General features: G+C 46.5%; 1 protein-coding gene across 1 annotated transcript in view; it reads right to left on the bottom strand.

Moving 5' to 3' along the window:
• The window catches only part of COL4A6 (collagen type IV alpha 6 chain), a 446,909-nt gene that overhangs the window by 11,292 nt on the left and 408,251 nt on the right, over positions 1-27,366 (bottom strand). The window contains 7 exon segments of the mRNA XM_030209832.1: positions 1,835-1,981; positions 2,991-3,031; positions 7,991-8,150; positions 11,388-11,504; positions 13,969-14,094; positions 15,174-15,245; positions 17,500-17,607. Coding sequence (XP_030065692.1) covers positions 1,835-1,981; positions 2,991-3,031; positions 7,991-8,150; positions 11,388-11,504; positions 13,969-14,094; positions 15,174-15,245; positions 17,500-17,607 — 771 coding nt within the window.

Here is a 27,366-nt window from a genome sequence, read left to right as displayed (position 1 = left end):
TTAGCACACAGGGTACATAGGAGAGTTTTAAAAGACTGAAGGAACCAAAAGTGTTCAGGGGGGGTGGGGGGGCAAGTTCTGAATGAATGAAAGAAATGAAATTTACGAGAGGAACACATCTGAATGCCGGGCATTTGTACACAGGGTAGATAGGACACTTTTTTAAAAAAATGAAGGACGTGAAAGTATTACATCTTGGGGGAGGGGTGAGGAGGAAAGCGGTGGGGTATCCGGATACTGGGCGTTAGGGCCACGGGGGGTACATAGACTTTTGAAGCCATAAGGAACCCAAAGTGTGGGAAGCAGGAGGAAAAGGAGGGGAGGAACGGGGTGAGGGGCATTAGGAACAGGGGAGGGGGCCCTGTCACACACTCTCATTCTCACACACACACTGTCACACAGACAGTCTCACTCTATCACACACCCGCACATTCACTCTGGCTCTCTCTCTCTCTCTCAAACATACACACTCCCAGGAAAACCTTGCTAGCGCCCGTTTCATTCGTTCCAGAAACGGGCCTTTTTTACTAGTATGTAATAAAAGTGAGACAAGTATAGGACAATCAAGTCATTGTGACATCACTGCTGAGGTGGCTCTTAGGCATGGAGGAATGAGGCATTATGACATCACAATAGCAGCTCTGGTTACCAGAGGCTGAAACTCTTCACACTAAGGGGGATGTTATCAATGTGGACTATTGTTAAGATGGGTTATTTTAGCACAAGTCATGCTATTTTAGCACAGGTCACATTTTATGCAATGAGATCTAGTTTCTAATAACTGGGGTTAGCAGTAAAATAGCATGTCTTAACGGCAGACAACATTGATAACTTCCCCTCTCAATCTATTATATGATGAATGACCACTACAAAGAAGCAGCCTTGGGGCAGCCTGGGGGCTCAATGGCTGTGTACAGCAGTGCTTGGGTTTGATTCCCTAGGTTGGCTGGGAATGCTCTGGAGGAAAATATTCAGAGTCTCTGTGCAATGAATATTGGGTTGATGATGCAGGTTCCAGAAGGAGTCTGACCAGTATTGTTGCTGCAATGACTTGGTAGAGGGTAAAAATCCCCTGTATTAGTGAGTGGAGACTTACGGCACCAAATGGGACTGAGCAGAAAGCCCATCGGAACAGGAGGAAATGGTTGGGTAGAAACAAAGTCAGTCAGGAACTGTGCAGCACTAGAGGAAAAACCTTTAGATCACTCCGGTTCTTTGTACCGTATGCCATCAAGATTTTTTTTTCTCATGGGAAAAGTCCTTTTTGAAGAAGAGATAAGATCCAAAGATGCTCAATCAGGTTGAAACACCAGATAGGGGGAGACTGGGCCCTAAACAATGTGAGAGGGGATGTGCATGTTCCCATCTATCTACAAAGCGAGGCAAAAAAAAAAAAAAAAAAGTAGCTCCCTAGAGTTCTTTTGCTGTTTTTGAAGATGAATTAAGAATTAGGGAATTACATTTATTATGTGAATGATGAAAACTGCCTAAGAGATCATGGGCTCATTTTTCAAAGCACTAGACTTACAAACTTCCATAGGTTACTATGGAACTTTGTAAGTCTAAGTGCTTTGAAATACACCTCATGCATATGTCACATAGATTAAACGTCCAGTGTGTTTTCATGCATAAGAAGCACTAAACAAAGGAAATATTTTTGAAAATCATGACCAAATCTCTCTCTCAGAGAAACCAGAAAAGAAAATAATTAAACTATGGTAGCACAATAATGTTTTGTAAGAATTGTGGATATCAGCTGATGTTAAAAACCTTGCAAAAAAAAAAAAAAAGATAGCAGAGTTAGGCATTTCAACAGTTTTCTTTTCCTCTTTACCTTGTAGCCCAGTTGGTCCCTGAAATCCCGGCTGTCCTACAGAACCTGGGAAACCATCATGTCCAGGCGAACCCGGCAATCCTGGAGCAGCAAAGTAATCTCCTATTGTAGGAACTGGACCTGGAGCGCCTGGAAAACCACGGACGCCTGCCCACAACATAATACATCATGTCAGAGCCACAAAATGTACAGGCAAGATTATTGACAATATTTTGTGTTAGACTGCAAATACGAGTGGAACATCCACAGTTTTATACGACCACCTTTGTGCTCAATCCCCACTGGGATGGTTTAGGTAGAATAGAATTCTCCAATCAGGAAGCCAAGAATATTGCAACTAACTGCCATGCCAACGTTTAGGCTTGGTTGGACTTTGTAAAAGAACTGTGTAACCAGGGGCATAGCCAGACCTCGGTGGGAGGGGGGCCAGAGCCTGAGATGGGGGGCACTGTTTAGCCGCCGACCCCCCACCGCTGCCGCAACCGCCACCCCCCCCCCACGCCCGCCACCGCCACCCGCTGCCCTGCCACCGCATTAGGTACCTTGTTTGCTGGCGGGGGTCCCCAATCCCCGCCAGCTGAAGTGTCTTCTTCAGCGCCAGTCAACTCCGGCGCCTTCGTTGTGTGATCTGTTTCTGATGCCTTACATCCTGCATGAGGCTAAATACACGGAGCAGGACATAAGGTGTCAGACACAGATGATCACACAACAAAGGCGCCGGAGTCGACGGTGCTGAAGAAGACTCTTCGGCTGGCGGGGATTGGGGACCCCCGCCAGCAAACAAGGTAACTGATGATGCGGGGGCGGGAGGCGGGCAGCGGCGGGGGGGGGGGGCAAATGTAGAGGGGGCCAGGGCGTAATCTGTGGGGGCCCATGCCCCTATGGCCCCACATAGCTACGCCCCTGTTTAACGCAGGGCAGAAGTTTTCGCAAATAAAATACAATGAGTTAAAACATGATGAGTCTAAACCAGGGATTCCCAAACCTGCCCCGGTGGACCCCCAGCCAGTTAGGCTTTCTGAATGTACCCACAACCGAGGCGGTGCATGCAAATCTAACTCATGCGTATTCATTGCGGATACCTTGAAAACCGAACTGTCTAGGGATGGTCCCCAGGACAGCTTTGGATGGTACAATATTCGCTTTCGGGACTTACCTGGACTCCCAATTTCACCTTTCAGTCCAGGAAACCAGGGTCTCAGTTAGTCCATCTCTACCTGGTGTTCCTTATAACCTGGATCACCTCTCAAGCCTTAGGGAATAATAAATTAGGTCATTCAATATTTAACCAGGACGTAGCAAATGTAATAAGACCACAGAAAGCAAAGGAAGTAAAAGCAACAGTCTGTCATGCATCTTTTACTGCAAAGGATACAGTAGTACAACACCTATATTTTGTGCAAAATCCACCAATGTGAGATAGTTGTTTTTAATAGCAACTGCTCCTATATTTAAAAAAAATGCCCAAATAGTGAAAGTCTATTGAGCAATGTTAATCATTAATGTTCTACACTGGCCAATGCAATTTTCAAGTCTAATTATATAGGACTAGATGCAGTAAGTGGCGTCCAAATTTGAGCACTGAAAAATCTGCGCAGAGCACTATATTATAAACAGTGCTCTGCGTTGCACGCTGTTTACAGGATAGCGCTTAGAGCTTATTTCAGCGTCAAACTTTGGGTGTGAGGATTTATACCAACTGAAACCTGGCGCAGAAGTTATATGCGGATCCCTGGTATTCAGTAATACCGTGCGCATCTTTAGTGAAAGCCCCTGACCTGCTCATGCCCCTCCCATGGCCACACCCTCTTTTGAGCTGCGTGCCTAAAAGATTTGTGAACAGATCTTTATCGAATAGTGCTTAGCAAAATGCTTGTGCAAATCCAAATTGTGGCCAATTAACACCGATAATTAGTTGTTAGTACCCAATTATTGGTGCCAATTGTCTCATTAGCCAATTTAGTAGCGTGCACATTTCAGAATAGCATGCAATTTTGAGTGCGTAAATTTCCATTTACAGAATCTGAGATATTACTGTGAAGGAATGCTTCACATGTAATTCATTGAGCTCAACCTGTGGGAAATATGCAAAAAGAAAAGCATTCTGGGATACAGTAGAACTAAACTTTATTTTGGGGTGCATTCCCCTGTTTCACCCCTAAATAGTCCCTTCAGCGGAGGAAAGACAAACTACAGCCTGCAAGCCAGAAAAGGCCTGCTGGTGCCAAGTGGTTTGTGAACAGCCATCTTCCTCTTCCTCGTCATTGCACTGAGCCTGCAGGTTGGCTTTTAATGATGGGTGAATACCAGTTCATCATTTAGCTCATACCGATGACAGTGATTTGTGAAGGAAAAAGGTGAGTGTAGCAGTATCTACACTAGGTAGACATTCACGATGCTCTTGAAAACCTGTGTTCTGTAAATGTATGTGTCTTGGCAGCTCCACGTCACGTAAAGTTACTGATTTGGTCCAGGTATTGGCTATTCCCTCGCTTGCACAAGGACTCCCAAGTACAAGCAGAGAAATGCCACTGCACGAATGATTTTTAGAATTCATAAAGGCGAGATATCTCCCTGTTGATTCAATTACACTGGTTGCCAGTACAGGCGTGCATTGTTTTTATGGCCTTTGGTAGTGCGCTCCATAGTTGCGCACTTATGTAGGAGAAACTGGATGCATATGTGGATTTGTATTTAAGTCCTTTGCAGCTGGGATAGTGGAGATTCAAGAATGTGCGTGCTGATCTTTTTGTGTTCCTAGTTGGTAGGTCTATGAGGTCTGACATGTAGATCGGGGCTTCACCGTGAATGATTTTGTGGACCAGGGTGCAAACTTTGAATGCAATTCGTTCTTTTAGTGGGAGCCAGTGTAGATTTTCTCTTAGGGGTTTGGCGCTTTCGTATTTCGTTTTTCCAAATATGAGTCTGGCTGCTGTGTTTTGGGCAGTTTGGAGTTTCTTAATGATTTGTTCTTTGCATCCGGTGTAGATGGCATTGCAGTAATCTAGGTGGCTCAGCACCATTGATTGTACCAGGCTGCGGAATATATCCCTTGGGAAGAAAGGTTTTATTCTTTTAAGTTTCCACATTGAGTGGAACATTTTCTTGAGGGGAGCGCACTGCCTGAATGAGCACATGAACATCAGGCAGCAGCACAGCATCACAAGACAGAGCCTGCGTAACTATCTGAAAAGAGATGGCGTGCGTGCGTGCATGTGAATGCATGTGTGTATCTGAACAGCAACAGTATGCATGTGTGCATACGTGTGTCTGAAGAGTGAGAATGCATGCAAAGAGCAAGTGTATGCATGAGTGTATTACTTCTATTTTGTATAAATTCCACTGGCTTCCAGTGGCCTGGAGGATTTAGTTAAAGGTTCTTTTGTTAATATAAGATTCTACACAATGAAGCTCCTTTAACAATGAAGCTCCTTTAATCATAACCTCAATAGCGAAGATCTATTGTCCTTCGAGAATGCTGCAGACAATGGAAAAGAACTTACTGGATGTACCATTGTTTCACATAATGAACTTACATGAACTGAAATCTAGTATCTTCTTGTAACAGGTCCACATTTATAGAACTCGCTAACTAATTAACTGCATAAACTGGAACAAATACTCTCATTCTGAAAACAGCTACAGGCATATTTCTTTAGACGACAGCAAGGCTGAAATGCCAGTATGTTCAAATGTTTTATTTTAGTTTATGTTTGCATAGTGTGATGTTTTGTAAATTCAGCCTGTTTTATATTTATAATTTTAAATTAGTGTAATTTGGTGTTATTATATGATTAGGTATGTAGATCTTGTAATCTGGCAAGAATTTCAGACTGTGCAGAATCTAAATTTTTTTTAATAAATAAATAAATTTATGATGAATGGGACTGTGCATTTGTGTGTCTGAAGACAGAGTGAGAGAGAGAGAGAGAGCAATGTAATGAAGGATTTTAGAGATCGCTTTTCAACTCTATTTGAGCGACTGGCAGTGCACTCGCTCATTAAAATGACTATTTATTCTGTTTGTGTGAAAATGATTTGGAATGCAGAAGAAGATAAGACACAGCTCTAATTAATTTGGTATGTGAAGAGGGAGGTGGAGCATGTTTCGAGTTCAGACTGGCCACCTGGACTGAGAAACATGTGACCACATTCTCACATGCTCATGGCTTCAAAACAGAGAAATTCTCAAGCATTCTTTAATTTTCCTTACCTCTGAACATGAGCTCTAAGCCTAATAAAAAGGGGACTTTTTGTCAGTGAAATTGGGAGCTCGTCTGTAACGTACGTACTGGGCAGAGAACTATATTTCCTGGTCAAAGAAACTCCTGGCTTTCGCTGTGAACAGGGCCCCCCCCCCCAGCTGATAAGAGCCTGGATGTAGAGATTAAGGACCAGTGATGTATGTATAGATATGATGTATGTATAGTGTATTATTGCTTCTTTTCCTGGTCTAGAAACTCCTAGCATTGCTTGGATGTAGTGACCAGTGATGTAATGATTGTTTCTTTTTAACTATAGATAGGTATTGTTTCTTTTTAGTTATATAGCTTAATCACTGTGTATCTTAGACAATAATGAACCTCTAATAAAAGTCTCATTAATCTAATACGAATCCAAAAGAATCCACAGTAATTACTGAGTAGTCTGTGTCAGTGAGGCAGGCTGTAAAACCAGGTCAGAACAAGCAAGAGACAGAGAGCATGTGTGTGTGAGACTGAGGAGCGACAGTGTATGTGTGTATGTTTCTGTGCCTCTGGTGGGGACAGTGGCATATAGAGTTTCTGTCAGGTTTTCAAGGCAGAAACTAGGTTCGTGAGCCCTTGGGCCACTGCTGTGGAGCAGCAGTGGCAGGCAAAACCACCCCACACCAGAGACAAGGCAGAACTCTGACAGGAACAGTTAGACTTCACCTGCACTTGACCGCTGTTCCTCAGGAGTTGAGCCCCTGGGTGCAGGCGGCTGGCAGGACTTCCCGGACAGGGCAGGAACTAGATACCCACTAGGCTGAACAGGGACTGAGGGTCCGAGGGGAAAGGAATATACATGGGCAGCAAGGCAGGAACTGGGCTAGGACTCACAGACAGACCAAGGCAGGAAATGGACAGGCTTAAGGGTCAGGACTGAAAGCTGCCAAGCAGCCACTGAAAAACACTGACAGACAAGAGTCAGGACTGAAAGCTGCAGAGCAGCCACTAAGCAAGAAACACAGACAACCAAGAACTAGACAGAGAAATATAACAAGAAACAAGACTGGGAAACAAGCAATACAGTACAAGATAAACTACACAAAGACTAGACTAGAATCAGGCAAGAATCTCAGACAATAAACTGGACTAGGCAGAAGTGCACAGCGCACACCAGCATGCCAGGGAACTTAGGCGATGCAAAGGCAAACACAGAAGTTTCCAGCAGGTTAATAAAGCCCATCAGCTAATGAAGTTCAGCTGCAGGAATCACAGGGCAGCTACAGGTGCTGTTCAGGCACAAACAACAGAAGCAAGTCTCACAGCCCGGAAGATCTGGACCGGACTGGGCTGAAGTCTGGAACGGGTGACAGTTCATAGCAGCCACCGGTTCTGGCCACCAGGGGGCGAGGTGAGCACAGACAAGGAAACGGTCACGAACGTGACCGTTTCCCTTTGAAAATTTGCACCAGTGTGGTGAAGTCCACTAGTACAAACTTGCCTATGTACATACTAAGAGGCAATGGATTTGCCCAGCTTCCCTAGTTCTCAGCCACTGCTCCAGAGCTGCCAGGTTACACAGTTCCAGGAGGGAGACCTTTTCGAATTTGCATCCTAATCTAATGTCCTCATCTTACCCATTGAAATGAGAAACTGCAAGTTCCCTAATGTACCAGGGGAGGGTTGTCAGAAGTCCAGGACTGGCTCATTCACAAACAGATACTGATGACACACCCACCAACAAGCTCTGCACTTTTCCCTGCTATTTCTGGAGAAGTGACATGTGTGGGGAAAAGACCATGAACGAAGATTTTGTTTGTCCATGCCCAATATACTGTTAATCTGGTCCTGACTGTACCCAGGCAAGCTGTGATTAACTATTTTGCGTGGCTTGGTTTTAAAGAGTGCTGAATCTGAGAAATTAACAATGATGTAAAGAAGGGCAAGAAATTAGAAAAAAAAAGTATACCTTTTAATCCTGGGGCTCAAGAATTGCAGACGAGCCAGGAATCCAGTATCTCCTTTCTGGCCAGGTGTGCCTGGGGCACCAGGGAAGCCTGAATCACCAGTATCACCTTGGTTTGTGGCTGGGCCTGAAGGACCACGTGGGCCTGGAGGACCAGGAGGGCCTGGACATAAAACAACAAGAAAGGTGTCTCTATAAAATATCAAAATGCTTCCAGGTGTGATAGTGGGGGCATGGGTACAACTACACTGGAGCACCATCAATTCTATACTTGATACAGTGCCAAAAAATAACAGATTTAAAATATGGACAGGGGCGTAGCCAGACAAACAGATTTTGGGTGGGCCTAGGCAAGAAGTGGGTGGGCATCAAGTGTTTTCCACACCACCCCCCCCTCACACACACACCAAAAATATCTCAGCTGGTGGGAAAATGCTTCTTTCCACCTTGGCAGTCGCAGCAAGCATGTGCTGAAAACTGAGCATGCGCAGGTGCCAGTATCATGGAGAGTAGCGTTTTTGTTACCATCAGGGGGAAGTCTTCAGCTGGCGGAGCTTGGGATCCCCACCAGCTACCACTAAACGTATGCTACTGTTGGGTGGGCCTGAGCCATAAATGGGTGGGCCCTGGCCCACCCAAGCCCACCTGTGGCTACGCCACTGATATGGAGTCTTAGCTGAAGCTGTACACCTGCCTAGTTCGAGTTGCTGATAAACAGGGAATCTTAACAGTGTCTGAGACCCTCTCTAGACAGGCAGGCGTAAATTAAATGTCTGCACCTGCAATATAGATGTGATTTCTGCAACTTAGTTTAGTATTCAATAAAGCCAAGTAGACACTTACTGGAATTTAACTACAACCAAAATTTAGGGAACATACCAAAATAAATAGGACCTCTTTTTCAAATTAATACTACTAAGGTATCTATATAACAATACAGAGAATTTTAAACAAGGACAATAATTAATGTGATAGTAAATGAAGACATTTTTTAAAGAAGTGCTCGAGTCGAGGAAATGAGGTTATTCAACATCGGGAGAGTTGAACTATGAATTTATATCTTTTTTCCACAATTCAGATGAACAATCTGGACTGAGTATTGTCCTCATTTTGCAAGGACCGGCGTTCTTCCATCATGTTTTAAGATCACACAGATAAGTACCGGCACAGTGTTAAATGTGCAAAGTGAACTTAGGCAGGTTTGCTGTTAGATTATGCTCACAAGATACAACGATTTAGACATTGCTGATCAGCTGTTTCATTAGATTATCAAGATAACAAATTCCTGTCAAGCTTACTTTGAATGAACGATTGTCTGAGTACCATCTAATCTAATCGCTGACATAACGGTCTCTGTTTTGAAATATATTATGTATAACACTGGCCGTTTTATCCATTTTGACTTGTGTCATAGTAACATAGTAGATGACGGCAGAAAAAGACCTGCACGGTCCATCCAGTCTGCCCAACAAGATAAACTCATATGTGCTACTCTTTGTGTATACCCTACTTTGATTTGCCCAGCACTATCCCTGCCTCCCAACCACCAGTCCCGCCTCCCACCACCGGCTCTGGCACAGACCGTATAAGTCTGCCCAGCACTATCTCCGCCTCCCAACCACCAGCTCCGCCTCCCAACCACCGGCTCTGGCACAGACCGTATAAGTCTGCCCAGCACTATCCCCGCCTCCCAACCACCAGCCCCGCCTCTGGCACAGACCGTATAAGTCTGCCCAGCACTATCCCCACCTCCCAACCACCAGCCCCGCCTCCCCCCACCAGCTCTGCCACCCAATCTCGGCTAAGCTCCTGAGGATCCATTCCTTCTGAACAGGATTCCTTTATGTTTATCCCACACGTGTTTGAATTCCATTACCGTTTTCATAATACAGTGCATGTTCGTACGCACTGTGGTTTTAAGAACGCTGGAGTGCGATGATGGTTCTCTACTCAGCCTGTCACTTTTATTAAAACTAACGTGTGAACTGAGCACTTCTTTAAAAATTTTCTTAATTTACTATCACATTAACTAATGGTCCTTATTTAAAATTATCTTTATTAGATACCTTAGTAGTATTAATTTACCAAATTAACTTAAAATAGATGCTGACAACTGTAGAGGAAGAGGGAAAACCACACATCAAGACAGACCAGTTATCACTACAGAAGGTGTGAACCAGCGGGCAGACTGGGAGAATTAAGTGGTCCAACACTTTCAACATCTTTCACATTTTTCCTTGCACATTTCTAATTATTAAGAGTCTGATGTTCACAAAAGCTGAGCTCCCAATTTAGGAAGCTAAGGGGTATGTCTACTAAAAGGCATTAAGAAACTTTTGTTTTAAAAAAATGGGTTGGCTGAAACCTGACATAAGCAAATGTACTTTACTATTTTCCTTTCTTTTTACGGCTTTCAAACCTAAATTGCCAACTTTCTTTAGGTAAAAAAAAAAAAAGTAAAATTTATATCACTCATCACTTGAATCCTCCTGTTTATGAATCAGGAAAAGAACTAGACTTGATGAAACAGCTGTGTGGAATCATGTATGTGGTATTAATTAGGTCCAAAGATGGAAGAAAAGCAGCTCACTGAGATCCAGAGATGGGCAGTGAGTGGATGTGCAGATAGACGGTGCCCTAAAACAAGTTTTCTTTTAACAATCTCTACACCCCTATTCCAAAGGTCACAATGCACTCTAATAATAATGTCTTTCTGAATTCTAGAAGACGTGGTGAGATGTATTATGAATGTATGTTACCCGCTTTGAACCTGATTGAAACTCCCTGGCATAGCATATCAATTGTTCCCAGTATTGCTCTGAAACTTTTCTTCTGATGGAGAGGAGCAGGGCTGCCGAGGGGGGGGGGGGGGGCAGAGCAGAGTTATCACGTTATCGGCATTAACTCTGCTCTGCCGGCCACAGGTCCTTCTTCCTCCTGCCTCCTGTGTAAAGTACTTCAGGACCTGTGCAGCAGAACGGAGCTAGCAAGAGAGAAGACAACCAAGTAAGCACAGTGGTATTCCTAGGTCGGCTGCCACCCAGGGTGGATCACCGCTGCACCCCCCCCCCTCCTGGTGCATCACCCCCCCCCCCAGCAAAACACGACACCCCCTCCACATCACCCCCCCAAGTGCATCACTGTTACCTCCTGGGGGGTGCAGGGGGTAGTTGCACGGCTGTTGGCTCCGCCGTACCCTGCCCCGGAACAGGGTAACACTTGCGATGTGCACCTGGGGTGGACCACCCCCACCGCCCTGCCCTTGCTATGCCATTGAGGCTGTGAGGGGGGGGGGGCGCACTGGCCTGGAGGGGTGTGGTGAGTGGGCCCTGGGGGTGTTTGCCCCCGGGTCCGGCTTTGTCTCTCAGCGGCCCTGGAGAGCAGTGTATCACATCCTTACCTGCATACCCATCGACTCCAGGACGTCCAGGGTCACCTGGCAGTCCGGGAGTAGCTGAAGGAAATGTGTGACCAGGTGGTCCGGGTGGACCAGGCAATCCCACTACACCAGGAGGCCCTGCAGCAAAACAAAGCAGATAAAATGACATTGAAAACTTTGATTATTTTTATTTTATGTATTTATTTTGCACATTTTAATACCGCTTGAATCAAAGCGGTTTACAAGAAAACACACCAAGCAGTAAAACATACAACAATAAAATCATTAAAAATACATAATTCAAATGGTACCATAAAGTATATCACAGCAATTGTATGCCCAATATCCAAACTGCACCCACAATATCAATCCATCAAATATATAAATGGCAAGTGACCGACTCACCCGCAAATGCACAGTAGAGACTTCCCTCTCTGTCCTGCCCCTGCAGTAAAAATGGCCTTAGCGAACAGGAATAACCCGCATAAGGACTTTTTTTTTTTTACTAGTTTGGTAAAAGGGCCCCTAAATCTGCTAGAATAATCAACATTACTTATTTGTGGAGAATCACAGAGAGGCTGTACGATAAAGCAGAAGACTGTAGAGGAGAATTTCCACACTTTGTACAGCTGGGCCTGCAAACTGGAGTGGAGGAGTAGGCCTTACCCGTAGCCAGGGCTTTTTTTGAGAGGGTACTTGGGGGTACTGAGTACCGGCACCTTTTCCATTGTCTGTAAAATTGACCCATGGACCCCAAGTTTTAATGAAAGAGCTCAGGCTTTACACACCAATTCTGCCTTGTCATAGATTCTGTGACTGGTTGCAGGGGGCCTGGCTATTGTGGGGTGGGTCCCTCAGTGATACCCCCACTCCTGGAGAGTGGCCTAGCATTTGAGTGCCGGCACCTTTTTTGCTAGAAAAGACGTACTGCCCGTAGCTGTCCCTGGGAAGAGGAACTTCCTACTTCGTACACCCCACAGCTCTATGCCAGTCTGAGCCGTGCGGTGCAGGAACTCTCACGCTGGTCTAATGAGATTTGTGATCAGTGTAAGAGTTTCTGAACTGCACAGATCAGACTTACACAAAGCTGCCAAAAACAGCTGCACCCAAAAGCAGCTTTAATAATAATAATAAAAAAAAAAAAAGGGGTACAAAAATCCCAAGTGCCAGAAACAAATTTCTACTCACCACCTGCTGCCTGGGATTTGTCAAGCCCCTCAACAGTACTTGAATTAGAATTTCTGAGGCTTTTTCCTACATTGCTAGAAAAGTGCATTTGCTCATGTATCTGTTGATTTTTTTTTTGAGTGGACTTAACTTGAGCATTTCCCAGAGCTACCATATTCCACTTAATAAATTCAAAATAAAACTATTTTCTACCTTTGTGTTTTGAACATTTTACTTTTCAGTCATGTTGCTCCCAGTTTCTTTTTTCTGTCTTCCTGTCTGTCTTCTGCTACCTCTCTTTCCAGTAGCTGCTGTCCATTTGCCATTTCTCCTCTCTCCTCCTGTCTTGTTCCATTCCTTAACTACATCTGTCTCTGATAAATTGATCTTTCTTTTTTAGCTCTTTCATCTCTTTTTCTTTTCTGTCTGTGCACTTGAATCTGACTCCTCCCTTTCTTTTTACTTTTCTCCTACCTATCAACATTTCACCTCCTTCTCTCACCCCTAACTCTCCCACTTCCCCTCTCTGACTCCTTCCCCAACCTCCTATTCTCTTCTATCTTTCATTCACTCCCCATTACCACATTTCTACCCTCTGTACTCACTATCCTCCTCTCACTCATCTCCTTGAAACCCCCCCCTAGCCTCTCCTACATAGTTCCCTCCTACAGTGCATCTCCGTCCTCTCCTTTCCCCTCCAACAGTGTTACAGTGCACCATCTCCCCCTCTCCCCTTTGTGGATGGAACAAATTCCCAGGAGTCATTAACAAGAAGAATTTATGGTGTCTTAACTCTTTCGTGCCCTTGTTGCCAATGGCAATCAAAATACATTATAACTTAAAGGTTTTGGGATTCTCACATAGAAAGTGTAGAAGGAGGAAAAAGCCTCGAGAAACTCCCAGCTGTAGATTATACACTGCAGGAGCAGGACTTCCTCATCATCGGCAAAAACCTCCTTACTTCTCCCAAACAGTGAAAAACAACTTAACTTGGTCTTTTTATAACGAAAAGCAGTAAAAAAAAACCCAAAACTTAGCTTTAGCTGCTCCTCTCCTTTCTTATTACTAGCAAGGTCTCAGCCCGACCGTGACCAATGGTAGCCAGCGTTTCGCAAGGCTGCGTCAGGATCACAGGTCCAAGAAATTTAAATTCCGTTCAAAAAAAAAAGCTGAAGGGAGCTGCTCAGACCTCAATACATCAGACCAAAATACATTACACATAAAATATCATGGGGGCGAAAGAGTTAAATTGCCAAAATTATCCATTTAAGTGCCACAGACTTTTTTTTTTAATAGTTCTACTGCTGACCACTTTTAAATATCAACCTGACAATATTTGAAATACACCAAATAGACTGAGTTACTATTTTTACCCATAGCAAAGGGTTAAAGATATCAGTGGTTTCTGTTTCCCTTCACACGTGTCAAAACTCACCCCCGTCTCCCATTGATCCTTTGGCTCCAGGGCTGCCGATGCCTCCTATTTGGATGCCTGGAAAGCCTTCTTCACCCTTCGTACCAGGGACTCCAGGAAAACCTGGGCGACCTGGTTCATTTAAACCTTTCAAAACAGAGTTTTAGTAAATATCTTTAAAAAAAATCTTTTTAAAATGAATTAGGCATACGTTTAAAAAAATGTTTATGATATGACTGTCTTGTGTTCCTCATTAGGATTTACAACCAAATTGCAGAACTGGCTAAAAGTCGAAACTCAAGCCATGATCTGGAGGAAGTATTTAATCGCTACAGGTGAGATACAGGGTTCCACAGGAAATCATGGTCTATGGCCTCCTTGTGAGGTCTGACAACGCTAAAGATGGGCTACAAAGGGAGTGGAGGAGCGGCCTAGTGGTTAGAGTGGTGGACTTTGGTCCTGGGGGACTGGGTTCGATTCCCACTGCAGGCACAGGCAGCTCCTTGTGACTCTGGGCAAGTCACTTAACCCTCCATTGCCCCATGTAAGCCGCATTGAGCCTGCCATGAGTGGGAAAGTGCAGGGTACAAATGTAACAAAAATAAAACAGATACTATTGGAGATTCTACATGGAATGTTGCTACTATTGGAGATTCTACATGGAATGTTGCTATTCCACTAGCAACATTCCATGTAGAAGCCTGCGCGGCCACATTGGTGATCTGCAAGGGCTGACTTCTACATGGAATGTTGCTAGTGGAATAGCAACATTCCATGTAGAATCTCCAATAGTAGCAACATTCCATGTAGAATCTCAAATGGTAGCAACAGTGGAGGAGTGGCCTAGTGGTTAGGGTGGTGGACTTTGGTCCTGAGGAACTGAGTTGGATTCCCACTTCAGGCACAGGCAGCTCCTTGTGACTCTGGGCAAGTCACTTAACCCTCCATTGCCCCATGTAAGCCGCATTGAGCCTGCCATGAGTGGGAAAGTGCAGAGTAGAATTGTAATTTAAAAGAAAGATGTGAGACCTAAATTAGGGAAATGCCCTTATGACATGAAACCCCATTGTGAATTCCTCCCCTCATCATAAATGGCAGCAGGAGGGTTATAGTAGGTTCCAACCAGACTATCAGTTCAGGTGTGGAGGAAGGTCAGGCCAAGAAAAACAACCCAGCACATACAATGTATTTATTTATGTTAAATCTTTCTATCAGCTCTGACATACCTGGCGTTCCAGGAAGTCCTCTCATGCCTTTCAAACCATTCAATCCATGCAAACCAGAAGATCCAGGGAACCCTAGAAGACACAGTGAAAGGGTATAAGCAATGCCTCCTGTACTTTTCCTGCTGAGCAGGGGGCATGGCCTCAGCAAAGGTAGGTTAATGCCTCACCTTGCCACAGTTTTACTGACTAGAGGGGTCTTAAAATCCCCCCTCCTCATATTCAGCCCACAATAGTCAGCACATATGAGGTGCTGACTGCCATGGCCTGAATCGGACTCAGATATGAATTCTGGGCCTAATCTGGGTACCAGAACTGAATATCCAGGTCTTTGGAAGCTGCTAGAAGTTACCTGAGTGCCGACCGATATTCAGACCAGTGCCTGGATAAAGTTAGGACAGTGTTTACGCCAGGGGTGTAACTAGAGTTCGGAAGGACGGGGGGGGGGGGGGGGTCCAGAGCCCGAGGTGAGGGGGCACATTTTAGCCCACCCAGCGCCGCCGCCTCCTGCCACTTTTGACCCCCCCCCCCCCCCCCCCCGGCACTTGGATTTTTTTTCCACTTTTTTAAGTTGTATGAAGTCTTTATTGAACATTTATCAAAACAGCATCACAAAATACAGCACTCCAGAACAAGTACATCATAGCATAACTGATCAGCAAGATCCTTTTCTTTTTTACAAGCTGGCCGACTGGCTTCCCCTCGCGATTTCCTTCATGCATGCCCTTCCCTTACCGATTCGCTAAGTGATCGGTAAGGGAAGGACTCTTCCGTGCAGCTTAGTGCACCTGGCTCTAAATCTGCTCCAGGGAACCTGCATACTGCTGTCATGGAGCTGGGTATGATATTTGAAGCTGGCATAGAGGCTGGAAAAATTATTTTAACATTTTTTTTAGGGTGGGAGGGGGTTAGTGACCACTGGGGAAGTAAGAGGAGGTCATCCCCGGTTCCCTCCAGTGGTCATCTGGTCAGTTCAGGCACTTTTTTAAGGCTTGGTCATGAAAAAAAAGGGACCAAGTGTGTGTGGACTAAATGCTCGTCAGGGCCGCCCTTCTTTGCTCCATTATCGGCTGTGGATGCCCATCTCTTAAGCACGCCCCGCTACACCACTGACCCGCCTTCGTAACTCCTCCAACACGCCCCCGGGAACTTTGGCCGGCCCTGCGACGAACTGCAGTTGGGGGCGCCCAAAATTGGCTTTCGATTATACCGATTTGGCCGCCCCAGAGAGATGGGCGCAAATCTCCCGATTTGTGTCGAAAGATGGGCGCACATCTCTTTCGAAAATAAGCTGGCTCGTGCGCTAAGGCAGGCCTGGGAGGCATTTCGGCCACATCACTTAATATTCTCTTTCGAAAACTGAAACTGAACATGTCCAAGACTGAGCTATTGTCCTTCCACCCAAACCCACTTCCCCTCTCCCTCCACTCTCTATCTCTGTAGATGGCAACCCTCATCCTCCCCGTCTCATCTGCCCGCAACCTCGGAGTCATCTTTGACTCCTCCCTCTCCTTCTCCGCGCATATCCAGCAGATAGCCAAGACCTGTCGCTTCTTTCTCTATAACATCAGCAAAATTCGCCCTTTCCTCTCTGAGCACACCACCCGAACTCTCGTCCACTCTCTCATTACCTCTTGCCTTGACTACTGCAACCTACTCCTCACCGGCCTCCCACTCAGCCATCTATCCCCCCTTCAATCCGTTCAGAACTCTGCTGCACGTCTTATCTTCCGCCTGGACCAATATACTCATATCTCCCCTCTCCTCAAGTCACTTCACTGGCTTCCGATCAGGTACCGCATACAGTTCAAGCTTCTCCTCCTAACCTACAAATGCACTCGATCTGCAGCCCCTCCTTACCTCTCTACCCTCATCTCCCCTTACGTTCCTACCCGCAACCTCCGCTCACAGGACAAATCCCTCCTCTCAGTACCCTTCTCCACCACCGCCAACTCCAGTCTCCGCCCTTTCTGCCTCGCCTCACCCTATGCTTGGAATAAACTTCTCGAGCCCATACGCCAAGCCCCCTCCCTGCCCATCTTCAAATCCCTGCTCAAAGCCCACCTCTTCAATATCACTTTTGGCACCTAACCATTATATCTCTCTTCAGGAAATCTAGACTGCCCAATTTGATTGTAGATTTTGTCCTTAGATTGTAAGCTCTTTTGAGCAGGGACTGTCCTTCTTTATTAAACTGTACAGCGCTGCGTAATCCTAGTAGCGCTTTAGAAATGTTAAGTAGTAGTAGTAGTATTCTGTGGTTTGCAGATTTTTACCCTGGTGCATGTGTTTTAATATCTTTAGATGGCGTGGTTATACAAATGAGTACCATTGTTCCCCGCTGGGCCAGGCGATCCAGGAAGTCCAAGTGATCCGGGAAACCCCCTTGACCCTGGCAAACCAGGGTCTCCCCTGAGTCCAGTAAGTCCAGGGTGTCCTGAAACAAGCAAGATAAGAATATTGTGCTTTCAATCAAGTGCATTGCCTGGATTTCGTCAGTCAAACAAAACAAAACAAATCTACTATTTCATTTGGACTGCAAGCCTACACACACCCATCGCTTCATTTATGATGGATTAAAGCCTTTTCATTGATCAAAATTCATCAACAACCAGTTACACTCGGAAGGAAACGATTCCTACTAGAGGTCTGCAGGCCCCCAAATTTTTATGGTCAATATTCAAAAGCAATAGAGAATCCACAAAGCGTGGAGAACTCAAAGAAGACCCACGGATACTTTGTACAACAAACAAAAAAGTGGGCACAAAACCAGGAGTCCCAGAGACTGGATCACAGTAAAGCTAAAACCAAATTTTATTAATTAGTATATTTGACTCGTATATTTGACTCGACACAACCGTAAATTTACTGCTGAACTCTTCATGCAAGTGATCCGTTCCACAATTCAATACAAAGGTCTTTTTAAAGACCATTTATACACTATTCGCCAGTATTTCTTATTCTGGATCATCATTAGCTGTCTACCTTAGTATTTAGACTCCTGATGCAGGCCCTTTGGCCGAAACACAACGGTTGTGTCGAGTCAAATATACGAGTCAAATATACTAATTAATAAAATTTGGTTTTAGCTTTACTGTGATCCAGTCTCTGGGACTCCTGGTTTTGTGCCCACTTTTTTGTTTGTTTTACAATATTCAAAAGCATCACCTACTATCTGGATAAATGCTACCGATTAGGATATTCAGAGGCACGGACCACATGGTGCCCCTGAATATCCTTTCACATCGCCTCAGCACTATGCTAACAGTGCAGGGTGGAGTGTGGGCGGAGCCAGGATTGTCCTGGAACTTTTCCAGATACTAGTGGTATTCAGTCTCCTATCCAGATAACTTATCTGGATAACTTAGGACAAATTAAAGGCGGACCTAAGTTATTCGGACAGCAGACTGAATACAGGGGTAATTCTACAGCCCAGGTGCTAAACTTTATGGTACCAACTGCACTTGTAAGTGTTTAAAATAATAGGGCTCGATTTTCAGCCAGTGGCGATCAGTGTTTTGTTGACCACCGCCAGTGTTAAATCTGGAAATTCAATGATGGGCTTTGGCATTGAATTTCCAGGTTTGCGGAGCCCGGCTAACGCACAGCCCGTTAAATTGTGATATTAAGCATTAGCCGGTTACAGGTTACCACGTAAAGTCAGGACCGATTTTTATGTGGACCTATTTATGTGGTTACCTTGGCTGGTTAAGTGCTGAATACTGGCATTTGACCGGCCAAATGCTGACTCTGTCCCTGGAACACCCCCCAAATATTTGGTTTTCAATTTGGCACTAACCGCTTATATCCAGTGGTGCTAACTGGTTAAGTGCCACTGGAAATGACTGGTTAGCCCTGAACAAGTAATTTAAGTAGTCAGGAGCTGTTTCTGGCTGGTTAAATCACTTTGAATATTGACCCCATTGTATTTATGCATTCATCTGTGCATAAACACACCTAAGTGCCAAAATTCCCCTTAAGTCCTGTTTCTCTAAATACCCACTTAGCTTACAGTTTATTGAGATTTGGTATAACAGTGTACAACAGTGGCGTTCCTAGGCTGCCTGACACCCGGAGCGGATCGCTAATGCGGCCCCCCCCCGGCGAAATTACCCCCCACACCAGTGAAATTACACCCTCCCCCCCCCTCGGGTGCATTTTACCTGCTGGGGGGGGGGGGGGGTGCCGTGCGCCTGTCGGCTCCGAGTCTGCTCTTTCCCTGTTCCGCGCAGAGGGAGCAGCAGGGAGGGAACGAGCGGACTCGGCCAACAGGTGCGCGGCACCCCCCCCCCAGCGGCGTGCACCCGGGGCGGACCGCCCCCACCTTGGTACGCCACTGGTGTACAATAAAACCAAAAGAAGACTGTCAGAAAACAGAAAGGAACCGCAATATTTGACAGGAAAGTAACAAACATACAAAGAATAACCCAGTGGCGTAGCTACGTGGGGCCACGGGGGCCTGGGCCCCCGTAGATTTGGCCCTGGACCCCCCTGCCGATGACCCTCTCGACCCCCCCCCCCCCCGCCGCCGACCCTTTCGACCCCTCCTCCCGCCGCTGCCATGGGCTACCTTTGCTGGCAGGGGACCCCAATCCCCGCCAGCGAGGTCCTCTTCTTCCCGCGAAGGCTTCGTTCTGTTTCTGACGTCCTGCACATTGTACGTGCAGGACGTCAGACTCACAGAAACAGAACAAAGCCTTTGCGGGAAGAAGAGACCTCGGCTGATTGGGGTCCCCTGCCAGCAAAGGTAGCTCACGGCGGGGGGAGAGTTGGAAGCGGGAGGCGGGGGTTGAGAAGGTTGTCGGCGGGAGGGGATCAAGAGGGTCATTGGCAGGGGTCGTCAAGGTTGGTGGCGGCGGTGGGCGCCGGCGGGGGGGGGGGGGGGGGGCTAAAATGTGCCCCCTCACCTCGGGCTCTGGACCTCCCTCCCGCCGAAGTCTGGCTATGCCCCTGGAATAACCACACTGGATAGAGGGGGGAGGAAGAAGAGAAAATGGAAGGCTGAAAGAAAGAGAACTGGCATCCAGATGATCAGAAGCCCCACGAATTTCAAACAGCGCTCTAAAGTTGCACCGGAAAAGCATGGGGCTAAAACGCCCCTAGGATAAGAGCTAATAGCATATAAATTTAGGCATGCTATTAGCTCTGGTCACAGGGATAAAAGTGCAGAAGGATTGTTACTCCCTTATATGGTAGTAAAGCCCCGCCTAGTGCATCCCAGGATGCACTGGCCAGGGCAGGGTGCCATTTTGAAGGCGGCACTGGAAGAGGAGGGAGTGTGCTACTCCCTCCTCCATCAGGGAGGTACAGAAGGGGAAGGGATGGGGCCACTAGACCACCAGGTGAGGGGGGGGGGGGGGATAGGTTTGAGGAACACTGGGACACCAGGAATTCTTTTAAGGGTGGAGGGGGGTTAGGGTAGCTGGAGGCGCCTGCTAACATGCAGATGCATGCTAGACAGGGCTCCCCATTTCTCCCTAATGGTCTATAAACTCTAATGCCAGCTCTGAGCTGGCGTCGTGTTTACAGCCGGTAGCAGTGAGCTAGTTTGGTGCGCTGCCCGCTGAGCAATGGAAAGGAACACTAATGCCCCCTATTAGCATGCATTTGCATGCTATTAGCGTTCAGAGCCGCAAGCCTGTTGTTACACGTGCCAACTGGCTCTGATCCTGGGACGCAAGCAAACACGGGTGTAGTCCAGCGCTATGGCCTCTAACACTCGCGTTTGCTTTGATCATCTGGACCCTAGGGACGGGAGTATAAAGGAAGAGTAGGGATGAGAACAGCACAGGGGAGAGGAGGGAAATACAGCGTCTAATCCCATAACAGCTATATGCCAGATGAACCAAAGGCCTGGGTGGACAGCAAGGCCTTTAGACTTGCTTTAAAGGTCTTAAATGAGGGCTGTGTGCGGAGATGCAAAGGGAGTGAATTCCAATAGAAGGGGGAAGCAAAGAAAAAAGCTCAATGTTTAGTAGATTCTAATTGTGCTAACTTGGGACCAGGTAAAACAAGGCGGTGGTCATTCAGAGAATGGAGAAGACGGGCAGGTGAATATGGGATGGTGAGGGTGGATAAGTATTCAGGGAGTCCTAGCCTGTATGCCTTAAAAGTGAGTGTAATCAATTTGAAGATGATGCGCTGCTGTATGGCAAGCCAATTATGTTGTTGGAACAGAGGGGAAACGCGGGAGGAGGTGGAGAGGAAAACGGTAACAGAATTCAAACATGCGTGGGATAAACATAAAGGAATCCTGCTCAGAAGGAAGAGATCCCCAGAAGCTTAGCGGTGGTGGAGGCAGGGCTGGTGGTTGGGAGGTGGGGATAGTGCTGGGCAGACTTATACGGTCTGTGCCAGAGCCGGTGGTGGGAGGCAGGGCTGGTGGTTGGGAGGCGGGATAGTGCTGGGCAGACTTATATGATCTGTGCCAGAACGGTGGTGGGAGGCGGGGACTGGTGGTTGGGAGGCGGGGATAGTGCTGGGCAGACATATACGGTCTGTGCCCTGAAAAGACAGGTACAAATCAAGGTAAGGTATACACAAAAAACAGCACATGTGAGTTTATCTTGTTGGGTTAGACTGGATGGACCGTTGCAGGTCTTTTTCTGCCGTCATCTACTATGTTACTATGTGGTATCAGCAGGGAGCACGGCTTAACAGATGGACAGTTGTATTCTGTAAGGATTGTAGTCTCTTAATGGTAGTCTGGGTGCAGCCAAGGTAGACTATGTTGCAACAATCCAACCATGAAATAAGGAATGACAGAATCAGTGAATGAAAAACGTTGAGCTGAAGTGCTGACGCACTGTACGAAGTTGGTGAAGGACAAAGAATCCTATTTTACAAACATGGGCAACTTGGGGTGCAAATGTAAGAAGTGAGTCGAAGATAATTCCTAGCTAGCGGAAGGAGTCTACCGGCTGGATGGAGGAACCGAAGAAGTTCAGAGGGCCAGACAGAACTGTGAGAACCCTGTGAACCAGCAAGCTAGGGTTTTTTCTTTGTTCAGTACAAGTCTGTGGTCAGCGAGCCAGCTGGAAACAAGTTCCAAGCAGTGATGAAGCAGCGATAGAGAGGGACTGTAAGGGTTAGTCGGGAAAAGTAACATGATGTCATCAGCAGAGAAATGGAACGATACACCAGTAGATTGGATCAGCCCGTATTTGCAAGGGGCATGTACAGAAGGGCGGAGCATGGGCAGGGCTTAAACTCATGCGTGTAATAGAGAATGACATGGGGACGGGGACCCGTGGTAACTGCGGGGATGGGGGCAGGGACAGAGCCAGTGGGGACGGGGTTGGGACAGATCCCACAGGGCAGGGATGAGGACAGAGCCCGTGAAGACGGGGACAAAGTTTCTCCCTGTGTCATTTTCTACTTTGAAGCCTGTTAATGAACTGGACTGTTATTTATGTTTGATTAATGCAGACGACAATATTTTAATTTTTGGAAAAACAAGCAAGCATGCTGACCACAGCTAGCAAAATCTGCATGGGAGGATCCTGTACATCCTGCTACCAGCACATCTTCTAAGAAGACATCTTCTATTGCAGGAGGGACTGTGGAAGACATGAAAGCTAGACTGAATCCCGAGATTGGTGATGACTTCTTATTCATCCACAGATTTAAAAAAAATCATAACAGTGCTTCATAGGGTATATTTCTCCCCTCTAAGGCACACAGAACGGGTTGTATTTTGTACCCCTGGACATTTTAACAGGGTCGATTAGGATTCCTTGGGAAAGAAGAAGTCAGCTATTTTGGGGGTTGGAAGAGTAGAGGGTGGTGGTGGTGGCGGGAGGGTTATTACAGCTGCTCATTGTTATTGTTGATTTCTATTTGCAATTCATACACTTGCACAGCATATTGTTCCTTTTAATACTTTAATAAAAAAGATTTAAATGTAAAATCATAAGTGTTCGAGGCTTCTGCAGATGAGAACAGAGGCCACGGGGATGGGGCAGGGACGGGGAGAGGGACAGAACTTGAGGGGATGGGGCGGGGTCAGAGACAGGGCCTGCAGGGACGGGACGGGGATGGAGATAGGGCCTGCGGGGACGGGGTGGGGATGGAAACAGAACCCGAAGGACGGGGCGGGGATGAGGACAAATTTTGTCCCTGTGCCATTCTCTAGCGTCTAACTTATATTGTACTGAAAGTTATGCAGGTATCTGCAGCACGTAGGTGCTAACACTTATACCAGCTCTTTGGCCACTTTAAGGGCTTGCGCCTAAATGTTACGTTCACATCGATCCTGCTAGGCTGGTATTCTATATAGGAAAGTAAGTGCCTACATTCTTTTATGGAAACGGCTACTTCCAGGCTACGTTATAGAATTGTATAGAGAGAGGTGTGACCAGCAGAAGAAAGGAGGTGTTGATGCCCCTGTATAAGTCGTTGGTGAGGCCCCACCTGGAGTATTGTGTTCAGTTTTGGAGGCCGTATCTTGCTAAGGATGTAAAAAGAATTGAAGCGGTGCAAAGAAAAGCTAGAAAAATGGTATGGGATTTGCGTTACAAGACGTATGAGGAGAGACTTGCTGACCTGAACATGTATACCCTAGAGGAAAGGAGAAACAGGGGTGATATGATACAGACGTTCAAATATTTGAAAGGTATTAATCCGCAAACGAACCTTTTCTGTAGATGGGAAGGCGGTAGAACTAGAGGACATAAAATGAGGTTGAAGGGGGCAGACTCAAGAAAAATGTCAGGAAGTATTTTTTTCACGGAGAGAGTGGTGGATACTTGGAATGCCCTCCCGCGGGAGGTGGTGGAGATGAAAACGGTAACGGAATTCAAAAATGTGTGGGATAAACATAAAGGAATCCTGTTCGGAAGGAATGGATCCTCAGAGCTTAGCGGAGATTGGGTGGCAGAGCGGTGGGGAGAGGCGGGGCTAGTGGTTGGGAGGCGGGGCTAGTGGTTGGGAGGCGGGACTAGGCTGGGCAGACTTCTACGGTCTGTGCCCTGAAAATGGAAGATACAAATTCACGGTCAGGTATACACACAAAGTAGCACATATGAGTTTGTCTTGTTGGGCAGACTGGATGGACCATACAGGTCTTTCTCTGTCATCATCTACTATGTTACTATGTTATGTTACCTTTTGTAGGGATATGTTTGTAGGGAGATTTTTTCATGGAGAGGGTTGTGGATACGTGGAATGCCCTCCCGTGGGAGGTGGTGGAGAAGAAAACGGTAATAGAATTCAAACATGCATGGGATAAACACAAAGGAATCCTGTTTTGAAGGAATGGATCGGCGGAATCTTAGCGGAGATTAGGTGGCGACGCCGGTAATTGGGAAACAAAACCAGTGCTGGGCAGACTTATACGGTCTACGCCCTGATCGTGACTGAACAGATAGGGATGTGCTGGAGTGTAAATTTTAATGGGCTTTGACGTTAGCTTCAGAACTTAGTACAAGAACAGTGCTGGGCAGACTTCTACGGTCTGTGACCTGAGAAAGGCAAGGACAAATCAAACTTGGGTATACATATAAAGTATCACATACCATGTAAAATGAGTTTATCTTGTTGGGCAGACTGGATGGATCATACAGGTCTTTATCTGCCGTCATTTACTATGTTACTATGTTCTAGCACTGTCTGCCTTATCAGGATATTCAGCGCTGGCCACTGTCTAGACCAAGGAGGTTTAATTGACAGGAGACGGCAGAAGTTTTCTTGGCCATTATCTGGCCTGAAGTCAGCAGGCGGAGCTTACCACCATATTGAGTCACCCAAAACAACAGCAAATGCTTATTAGAAATAAGAACCGCCTATGCGTAGTTTGGCATAGACTAATAGTTTGCTTTGGTTTGAGTGCATCAAGATGGTGGCTACGGCTTCAGCCTAGTCACGTGACACCGTCTACTGTCAATTAAAATTCCTTGGTCCAGACGGTGGGGCTGAACATCCAGATACTTTTGGACCACTGCAACGGCTGAGTATTGACCCACTTGGTTTTAGTTTCTCATGTTATGAGTTTTTTTTTTCATTTTATTTGAGGTTTTCTAGGTTTTTTTTGTTTTTCATTTCAGGGGCAATGTTGTCAACAGTGTGCCCCAGTGGCGTTCCGTGGTTGCCTGACACCCGGGGCGAATCGCCACTGCTCACCCCCCCCCCCCCCCCCGGGTGCAGGGCAACACGGCACGGCACCCCCCCACCCCACACAGTCCCCACTTGCCTTCCAAGTTCCAGCTCCGTCCACCCCAGCGTGGCTCCGTCCACCCCCCGACGCAGTCCCCACCTGCCAACCAGGTTCCAGCTCTGTCCACCCCAGCGTGGCGCCTCGCATCTGCAGCGCTGCTGTAAAAAGAAGAAAACCGCCTCGTCGTCAGCCCTTCCCTCACTGTGTCCTGCCCTCGAGGAAATAGGAACTTATGTCAGAGGGCGGGACACAGTGAGGGAAGGGCCGACGATGAGGCGATTTTCTTCTTTTTACAGCAGCGCTGCAGATGCGAGGCGCCACGCTGGGGTGGACGGAGCTGGAACCTGGTTGGCAGGTGGGGACTGCGTGGGGGGGGGGGGGGGCGGCGCCACGCTGGGGGTGGACGGAGCTGGAACCTGGTTGGCAGGTGGGGACTGCGGGGCGGGGGGGGGGGGGGGGGGAGGCGGTTCCATGCCAAGGGGGGGGGTGGATGGACGGAGCGGAGCATCCCTTCACCTATTGACACCCGGGGCGGACCGCCCCCACCGCCCCTCCCTTGCTACGCCACTGGTGTGCCCTACTGCTCAATACTGTGCACTATTCTTCAGTATTGCTCCTACTGATAAACAGTGCGCACACATTACTGAGCAGTAATAAGGTGCAAGATCTAGGGATGCGCTTTTCTTTGAAATAGCAGTTATTTCCTGTTTGTTTTTAAATGAAGTGACAGGAAAATGAAAGTGTGTTTTTATTTCTGTGCTGTCAATAGTGCCATTTTGTGCACCGAGACCTGGGGCCCGATATTCAGCCAGCAGCAATCAGCGTTATACTGACCACTGCCAGCGTTAAACCCAGAAATTCGATGCCGGGCCGTGTCCGGGCTTCAGCATTGAGTTTCTGGGTATATGAAACCAGCTAAAACATAGCTGGTTAAGGGCCTCTTCTACATGCAACCGATTCTCAGTGTGGCAAAGGAGAGGAAGCCCATTCAATTCCTGTGGGCTTCCTCTCATTTGCCGCGCGGGAATCGCTAGCACGGCTTTTTAAAAGAAGCCCTAAGTGCGATATTTGGCACCTAATAACCCGGGTTAACAGTAAAATAACCTGTCTTTACGGTAACCCACGTTAATAACTTGTCCCCTAAATAATGGTAACAGAGGGAAGTTAAGAGTCAGTTCAGCTGTTTAAGAACGTTTGAAAATTAATTACAGGTCCAGAATTCAAGGTGAGATCATGGAGCAGCCCCTTTCATGATGCATATCAAGTAGAGGAGTGTGGTAGCCGTGTTAGTCCACTCTTAAGGTTATCAATAGAATAAAACAAAATAAAACATGGATAAGATGATACCTTTTTTATTGGACATAACTTAATACGTTTCTTGATTAGCTTTCGAAGGTTGCCCTTCTTCCTCAGATTGGAAATAAGCAAATGTGCTAGCTGACAGTGTATATAAGTGAAAACATTCAAGCATTACTATGACAGTCTGACAGGGTGGGAGGATGGGGGTGGGTAGGAGGTATGCATGGGGACATCAAAGCATATCATTGATATTCTAACAGGATGGGTGTGGATAGGTGAGGGGTAGGGTGATCCACAGAGACATACAGCTTTATGGTTTATAAATGGGCTAGGAACCCCAGACCCTTGTTAAGTCCTTTCTGTTGGGTGTTAAAATATTCAATCATTCTGACACCCAACAGAAAGGACTTAACAAGGGTCTGGGGTTCCTAGCCCATTATAAACCATAAAGCTGTATGTCTCTGTTGATCACCCCACCCCTCACCTATCCACACCCATCCTGTTAGAATATCAATGATATGCTTTGATGTCCCATGCATACCTCCTACCCACCCCCATCCTCCCACCCTGTCAGACTGTCATAGTAATGCTTGAATGTTTTCACTTATATACACTGTCAGTTAGCACATTTGCTTATTTCCGATCTGAGGAAGAAGGGCAACCTTCGAAAGCTAATCAAGAAATGTATTAAGTTATGTCCAATAAAAAAGGTATCATCTTATTTTCTTTTCCATGTTTTATTTT

The sequence above is a fragment of the Microcaecilia unicolor genome, chromosome 7, assembly GCF_901765095.1.
Source record: "Microcaecilia unicolor chromosome 7, aMicUni1.1, whole genome shotgun sequence".
NCBI classification, from domain to species: domain Eukaryota; kingdom Metazoa; phylum Chordata; class Amphibia; order Gymnophiona; family Siphonopidae; genus Microcaecilia; species Microcaecilia unicolor.
The sequence above is the reverse complement of the archived record's forward strand: the minus strand, read 5'-3'. Positions and strand labels throughout refer to the sequence as shown.